The 8393-nt window shown below is 42.3% G+C and overlaps 1 protein-coding gene across 1 annotated transcript; it reads left to right on the top strand.

Annotated features, from left to right (window-relative positions):
* Window positions 1-148: 148 nt before the first annotated feature.
* On the top strand, window positions 149-8393 carry GABARAPL2 (GABA(A) receptor-associated protein-like 2). The gene is made up of 4 exons (XM_009323517.1): window positions 149-182; window positions 266-321; window positions 5590-5762; window positions 7818-8393. The coding sequence occupies exons 1-4, from the start codon at window positions 149-151 to the stop codon at window positions 7906-7908; spliced, it is 354 nt and encodes a 117-aa protein (XP_009321792.1). The 3' UTR covers window positions 7909-8393.

The raw sequence follows: 8393 nt of genomic DNA, 5'->3' as shown, positions 1-8393 counted from the left end.
TGCTCCGGGGCCTCCCGGGTCCGTGTGCCCTGGTCGGCTCCCGGAGCCGGTCGTCTTGTCTCTGGGCGGACAGCCGCCTGCGGCCCTCGTCGAAGCGCGGCGCGGTGCCCGGGGACGGCCTCCCTGAACAGCTGGAGACCCCCTCGGCATGGGCAGGACGGTCGCGACCCCCGCGGGCTCCCGTCCCTGCGGACACTGCCCTCTCTGCCGAGGACACTGGCGATGCTATTACTACGCAATGACTAATTACGAGTTTTGTTCACAGAGCACAGATGTGTCGAGTCGGCAAAAATCCGAGCCAAATACCCTGACCGTGTCCCGGTGAGTAACCAAGCCAGCTTCATCTGAGTACTTAGAGGCAAAGGTGGATAAGCTGTTTCCATCCTGCTCTCTCTTCTTTGATCAGATCCTACTAAGTAAATTCATCTTCCCTTTTGTGTCCTTACATGTTTTAAAGAGACCCCAAACACATCTAACTAATCCAACATTCCCTCCTCTGCCCCAGTGCCTATTGACAAGTAAGCAACAGTGTTTGACTTTCTAAACACTTTCCAGGCATGTTTATGGCTTATCAGTGTCCTGGTTTCTTCTAATGGCAATTATATCCCAGCATATACCTTCAGTGCCTTGAGGATTCATTCTGTGCCTGATCCCAAGAAAGATCATGAATTCTTTAAACCTTGACAATCTTTCATCCTGGCTATATGAGGAAGGTGATTTTCCCTCATGTATTCCATGTCTATAACTGCTCTTACCATGGTGAATCTCCCCATGCAAACCCTGTTGTTTCAAGAGCCAGTGCAAGTGGTGACCCCTCCTTTCTGCATTAATACCTACCTACCTGCTAAATAGCAAATGACCTCTCTTTTTCACTCCGCAATCCCTTTTATCATGTTTCAGTCAGTTTCAGACCACACTTCACATCCTTATGTAACAGCTAGCAACATGTCTGCATTCTCAACTTAACCTGCTTGTGCGTAAAATTTCCCACATCCCATCTGACCACATGCTAGTTAGTGCCACTCCCGTCTGACCTCTTGGTAAAGAACTTAACTTACCCATTGGACAGTGCAGCCCAGAGAAGAACCTCTAATCCCACTGACTCTCTCTGCTCCTGAGTTGCACCTAGTCACAGCATCTTCTCCAGTTGCAGTCTGGCAAGCTGATCTGATCCTTGCCATTCTCTGCCTGGCTAACTACCCCCTCCTATATAGACTGTAGCATGCTAACGACCATATGTCTCCACAGATACCCATTTGTCCACTTCAAGAATACCTTTCATAACCCTAGGGGAAAAAGAGACATTGAAACTCGTAGTGTGAGTCAGAATTACGTGATGCCGTATCAGGAATGGACAGCAAAGTGTGGATGGATACAGGAATTAAATCTCAAATTGCAGTGTGATGCTTTGTCTGGGCTGATATGTTTTCTGCCTGATGATTCAGATTGAGCCATGTACCTTTCACGAAATAATTGGTATCAAATACATTTTTGGCATTTAATAGTCAAAAGTGTTTTTCAGACTTAATGTATGTTTCCTGCTTTCCAGGTTATAGCCTGCATCCAGAGGGACATAGGTCAAAGTGACTTCAATTCTCAGCTGCTGTATCTATCTACCTGGATTTAGAGATGTTTCAGTGGTTCAAACCCATTAAGATAATATACCAACAGCCTGCCTCTGTCCTAGGCTAGACCTTTTAGGAAGAAAATGGGAGGTGAAATAAATTATGCTTGCTAAGCACTGCAATTTTAAATTTGCCTGGGGAATCAAGTGGTCTAAGGGTTAAAGGTATCTATAAGTTTTACTAGAAGCAGTTCACCAACAGCCTTGACTTCCAGTTATGACAGTTTCTGCATTATGAAGCTAAAATGTCTAGTGTGTTATTGTAATTTAAAAAAAAAAAAAAGTATCACTTGTTAAGGCTTCAGTATTCCTTTCAGGCTGTTCTTGGTCCTCTTTACAGTTGCCTCATACTAAATTGCAAGGGGCAGCTACTATGCCCTCCTTCTGCTTCTGTAGGCACAGCTGAAGAAATTACAAGGAGAACCCTCTCCAGATCATAAGACAGCATATTTTGTAAATTTACTTGAGTATTACCTGTATGCTGTAGCAATGGGGAATGCAGAGCTAAGGAACGGAGACACTGGGACCTCTTGTAAGCCTTATTTCCCCACGTGCTGCATTTTTTCCTTCAAGAACTAGCCTGTGTGGAGCAATGAGCGTCAGGTCCTTTCCACAAGTAATACTTAGTTCTCTTCCTCCTGTACCTGTTGCTTTTTGTTTGGTTTTGTTTGTGGCCATCTTGCCACCTTTCCTTCCTGTAGTCAATTTCTAATTTCCTAACATGTGAAGTAAGATACTCTAATGTCAGTTCAGCATAATACAAAGCAAAGAATAGCATCAGTGAGTTGTACCTTGACAACAATAACACGGTGGAACAAACAATATGCCTTAGAGTGCAGCTATATTCAGAATAACACGTTAAAAAAAAATTCTGGTTCCCAGTGATAAAATCGGTGTGTTATTGCAGACCTGAGTCTACAGACATCCTAAAATAGTAATTAACATAGGCAGTCTTTTTTCAAAGTTGCAAACAAAAGCCTGTTGATGCTGCAAACATCATCTTATCTAGGTATCTCTGCTCGGGTTCCTACCCGCTTTCTTTTACCAAACACTCCTGGTGTAGGCAGAGAATAGCCAAGTTCTTATGGTGGCCTAGCAGCAAAAAATAATGATTATATTTTTTATTTATCCGATATTTTTTTCCTTACAGTCTACATATCCCATCTAGCTCTCATTCATATATAGCTAAAACCCACACTTTATTAGTATGGCTTCACTGTCATCCTGTAACTTCATCCAATCAACTGAAGCTGTAATCATATAGTTTTTAACATCAGATGCATACATTGCTGGATTATCTGGCAGTATAAGTCTGGTACAGCAGAGGCACGCAGACAAGATCACATCACAGCACCTTTCTGGTGATTTGGTGGAGTGCTCAGCTGGCATCCTTGGCAGGCCAACTGGTATGCTAGAGCATACTGCAGCCATGCTTCCATTTCTCTTCCTTGAGGCATTGTTGAGCCTGGCTGAAATGCTTGGTGGCTAGCTGTGGGAAGTCAGTCATCATTGCTGGATTAATTATAGAAATGCAGAGAGTATGGATGTCAAATCAAAAGCAGTACTGCAAAGCACTGTAAAAAAAGGAATATGTGGTCTGTGGCCAACTAGAACCTTGCATTATACCACAGTTCACACTGCAACTCTATCAGAGTTTTGACTGTATTCAGATATAACATGGCTTTTTCAACTCTGCACTGAGTTACCTAAAGAATGCATGTGCCTCTACTTAGCATGACAGTTTCTGACATACTCTTATGTGTTGTGTAATGGTACAGTATGCTGCACAGATGAATACAAAAGACTTCACGGGGGGGGGGAAGTATTATTTCTAATTTTTTTTTTCTTTTGTTATACGCCATATCAAGGCAGTTGGTTCTGTCTGTTAGGAGCAACTTGGGACATTGTTTAAAGACGACAGTTAAGTTGGAAGGGTGGAGGTGGTGTGTGTATCAAACCTGTATTTCTCTGTATTGTGGGATTTTATTTAGTCATATGACAATTTAAAAGCGGATAGGGCATGCTTGTTGCAAACTAGAATTCTGTGTAACAAAAGATTTCAAGCAATGATGGTCACACTTGCACGTCCTATGAGGAGCAGCTGAGGACTCTGGGGTTGTCTTGTTTGGAGAAAAGGAGACTGGGGGGCAACCTCATCGCTCCCTACAGCTTCCTGAGGAGGGGACGTGGAGAGGGAGGTGCTGATCTCTTCTCCCTGGGATCCAGGGACAGGATGCCTGGGAAGGGTTCAAAGCTGCACCAGGGAGGTTTAGACTGGACATGAGGAAGCATTTCTTTACTGAGAGGGTGGTCAAACCCTGCAACAGGCTTCCTAGAGAGGTGGTTGATGCCCCAAGCCTGTCAGTGTTTAAGAGGCATTTGGTCAATGTCCTTAATAGCATGCTTTAATTTTTGGTCAGCCCTGAGTTGGTCAGGCAGTTGAACTATATGATCATTGTAGGTCCCTTCCAACTGAATTATTCTGTTCTATTCTACTTTCTTTTTATGTTGTGATAGTGACAAAAACAAAATAAGCAGCATCTGTACAAAGGGAATGGACTTCCTCAGATCACCTGCTGTTGCTCAGGTACCAGCTCTGTAGTCTAGTTGAATTTCTCATTACTTCACTACAGCTGAATGGGGCAAGGAAGGAATATGGTTAAATGGATTCCTCAATTTGTTATTATCAACTGGAGTAAGTGAGAAGACAGAAGGCCTGGACTCCTTCCTTCAATCACCAGTTAGTTTAAGGGAAGTAGTGGAGACAAGCCACTCCTAAACCTGAAGTTTTCAAGCTGCCTGTGCTTCAAATGTCTCAGTAGATGCCAATTCCTTTCTTGCCCCTGCCCCCCAAGCTTTTGGAGAGTACACTATTTTTGGATGGTGCACATGGGGAACTTCAGAACACTTTGAAAATTGGCCATATTTAAACACAATAGGACGTTACTGTCCTGGTATGAATAAATCACAGAATCACAGAATGGTTGAGGTGGGAAGGGACCTCCAGAGGTCATCTGGTCCAACCCCTCCCTGCTCAAGCAGGGCCACCTACAGCCAGCTGCCCAGGACCGCGCCCAGATGGCTTTTGAGTATCACCAAGGTGGGAGACTCCACAACCTCCCTGGGCAACCTCTGCCAGTGCTCTGTCACCCACACAGTGAAAAAGTGTTTCCTGATGTTCAGAGGGAACCCCCTGTGTTTCCATTTGTGCCCGCTGCCTCTGGTCCTGTCACTGGGCACCACTGAAAACAGCCTGGCTCCATCTTCTTTGCACCCTCCCTTCAGGTATTTATACACATTGGTAAGATCCCCCTGAGCCTTCTCTTCTCCAGGCTGAACAGTCCCAGCTCTCCCAGCCTTTCCTCATATGAGAGATGCTCCAATCCCTTAAACATCTTCGAGGCCCTTTGTTGGACTCTCTCCCATACGTCCACGTCTCTCTTGTACTGAGGAGCCCAGAACTGGACACAGCACTCCAGGTGTGGCCTCACCAGTGCCAGCAGAGGCGAAGGATCACCTCCCTGGACCTGCTGGCAACGCTTTCCCTAATGCAATCCAGGGTACCATTAGCCGCCTTTGCTGCCAGGGCACACTGCTGGCTCATGTTCAACTCGGGGTCCACATGACAGTAACTTCCTATCATCGGTGTACAGAAAGTTAAAAGATGCATATACTTTCCTGTCACAGGTTTCTTATAGGCATATTGCATCTTTCTACCTCATGTCTGTCAACCGCAGGCATAGAAGTTTTGAGCCATTGTGTGTATGAATGTAGGTTTCAGTGCAGTTGTAAAATCAGGTTTTACAGCGCTGAGCCAGTCCTAACTCTCATTTGGTTGCAGTCAAGAAAACTTTTTGTTCCTCCCCTCTGCTCACTGTTGTAAGCCTGTACCAGCAAACAATTTACCAAAGCTGTCTGTTCATAACAATCCCGAAAAGCCTGACCTTCACACCTGCGCTTTACAGGTCATAGTGGAGAAGGTCTCAGGATCTCAGATTGTTGATATTGACAAGAGGAAGTACTTAGTTCCATCTGACATCACCGTGGCCCAGTTCATGTGGATCATCAGGAAGAGGATTCAGCTGCCATCTGAGAAAGCAATATTCCTCTTTGTAGACAAGACTGTCCCACAATCCAGGTGAGAGGCTATTCACAACCATTTCAGCAAGCCTGTGCGTATCAGAAGGACCATAACTCCCCTCTTTAAGGGTTATTTGGTGATTTTAGGAGGTGTTTGGTTACATCTTAATCTCACCATGAGAGGTTTTTTTCTCAGAAGTTTGATAAACATCTTGAGCTAAGCAGAAGGGAAAGGTGACTGAAAAATATATTATGATTTACTTCCATGGCAAGAGGGTGAGCTCTGGACTTATTATATCATCTGTGGTTGAGTGCAAGAACATTTACATCATCAATGCCAAAAAAACAATCATTCTCAATGTAACAAAAAAAGTTGCATGTTAAATACTCAAAAGCAAACACCATAAATTATTCTGAAAAAACATTAACTTGTCAGCTCACAAAGAAATTATGACATTACAGACTAGTTACTGTTACTTGTTTTAAAAATTACTTATTTTCTTCTATAAACACAAAATGCAAAATTACTATAGAAAGGTTTTTCACATTGCTTTTATATAGGAATAAGTTTCATTGTTGTCTGCTACATACAGAATAATGTATAGCAGAAGCAGCTACTACAACTGCTTTCTATACTTCAATAGTATTTGAGGAAATAGTACGTCATGATGTTACGTGGCTTAGATACAGGTAGGGATTAATAAGAATAATATTGTGTAACAGTAACAGTCCTTCCAGGTAACCTGTGCAGACTCAGTCAGGAATATTTTTATTTACTTTGTGATACACAATAGGGACCTGTGAGAACCATCTTTTTCTGCTTGCTTTCTTCTAAGAGTATTAGGAATGCCTATATGTCATCTTCTTAACAGTGCTGTAGAACTGCTAGGAACAGGAGAGAAAAAAAAGGGCACATTGTCTCATCTCACATGTTCATGATGAGATGTCACATCTCTGCTGGAAAGATAGGGCCTTGAACCTTCAATATTAATGCAAAAATAGTAACTTGTTAACAGATAAACAAAAATTTAATCTGTTAATGGCTCTGCTCCTCTTGTAGGCTGAGTTTATTACATAGACCGTTAACTTGACATCCTTCTCTCCTCATCCAGAAGTTTATCTACTACTCACCAATTCCCTTCCATTTCAAATACTGCCTGCAACTCTTCCCAGCTCCTCTCTTGGGTAAAAAGCCATGATCGTTTTCCCTATCACTCACATTCAGTCTGCATCTTTCAGTTTACTAGCCTTTTCTCAGTCTTGGGAAGTCAGACAAAGGTGAGCTGAGGAGGCGTCATTTGTGCAGCTGACTGATATCAACCACCTGCTTCATCTGTAGACAGATGGTTGGAGCAGTTGTACTGGCCAAGTAATTGCTTGGGTTTCTTTTTGTTTTCAAAATACAGACACTGCCCTAAAGACCACAGCTGCTTAGACTGTGAAGGGCTACATGCCTATTCAGTTTAAGAAAATTTTAATTTGAGCAAACATTCAAAACCTTATCCACTAAAAAAGCCCTGGTTTCTGGCTAACTTGTAATTTATTGCCCACGCATTTTGATACTAGCACTATTTTAAGTCATCACTTTTTAACAATATAGAAAACAAAGCTTTTACTCCCCAAAACAACCTGGACCTCAAAGAAACAGTCCAAAAAGCCCAAGTTTGATGGACTTGAGACCAGCTGAACATTCGTGACTACACCAGGTGGAAGGAGAAAATGAGGTTGCTCACACAAGAAGCAAGACTTTAATGCAGCATTAAAGGTGCTTCCATGCAGGAAGGTGCTATCAGGCTATTGATCCTGGGATTAGTCACGGCATCAATAATGGATGATTCGGAACCTGAAATACATTCAGTGACTCATTTCCAATAAAATAAGGAAGCATTCTGACAAATGCATTTGTGAAGAAGTAACAAAAACCTAGACACTCTGCAGAGAGCCCAGGTCATTTTGCTACTCAGGAGTCAACTGCTTTTCATATATCCTCATTTTTGTATTTTAATTAGCAGGTTTTAGCTGTTATTAATCCTTGTTTATGTGAGGTTCTAACTGTTACCATTTGCAACTGTCATGATCCGAGCAAACCATTTCTCTTTTTTTCCCCTTCAAGCTTAACTATGGGACAACTTTATGAGAAGGAAAAGGATGAGGATGGCTTCTTGTATGTTGCCTACAGTGGAGAGAACACATTTGGCTTCTGAATGGTGGGTCTTGGCTACTATACCATCCTGCTGTGTATCTTGTAAATAGCTTATCATTTTCTGTTCTGACATCCACAGAAGTTCCTTCTATATACATGCATTTGTAACTGGATTTATTTCTTAATATATTGATAGGTCTTGTTTTATTAGACTGTTAAATTATCAAAAAAAGTTTTGTTGGTTTTGTGCATTTTTTTTCCTCATGGCTGAATTCCCAGAGCCTCACTCCTTTGGGGGATACATTTGATGACACTGATTAAATAATAAAGCAAACTAGTTGGGCTACTAAAACATGAAAGGAAGAATACGCATTTATTCTGTTTTGAGGTGTTAGTTTAAGAAAAATAAAAACATTAAATTAGTATTGGGAACACTGGATTTGCTAGCTTATCCTAAGCAGGAGCAAGATGCTGATCATGTTGAATTGAGCTAATATGTTCCACTTTCTCAATTAACAAACAAGTACAATAAAAATTCCTGTCACA

This window comes from Pygoscelis adeliae, unplaced genomic scaffold (assembly GCF_000699105.1).
Source record: "Pygoscelis adeliae isolate BGI_AS28 unplaced genomic scaffold, ASM69910v1 Scaffold205, whole genome shotgun sequence".
NCBI lineage: Eukaryota > Metazoa > Chordata > Aves > Sphenisciformes > Spheniscidae > Pygoscelis > Pygoscelis adeliae.
This window is presented reverse-complemented; position numbering and strand designations above follow the sequence as displayed.

Bases quoted from the DNA above. Each gene is read 5' to 3' on its own strand.
- GABARAPL2 (XM_009323517.1), top strand. From the start codon at position 149: ATGGGCAGGACGGTCGCGACCCCCGCGGGCTCCC. The intron at 183-265 runs GTCCCTGCGGAC...TTTTGTTCACAG, and splicing joins CGCGACCCCCGCGGGCTCCC to AGCACAGATGTGTCGAGTCG. The intron at 322-5,589 runs GTGAGTAACCAA...TGCGCTTTACAG, and splicing joins AATACCCTGACCGTGTCCCG to GTCATAGTGGAGAAGGTCTC.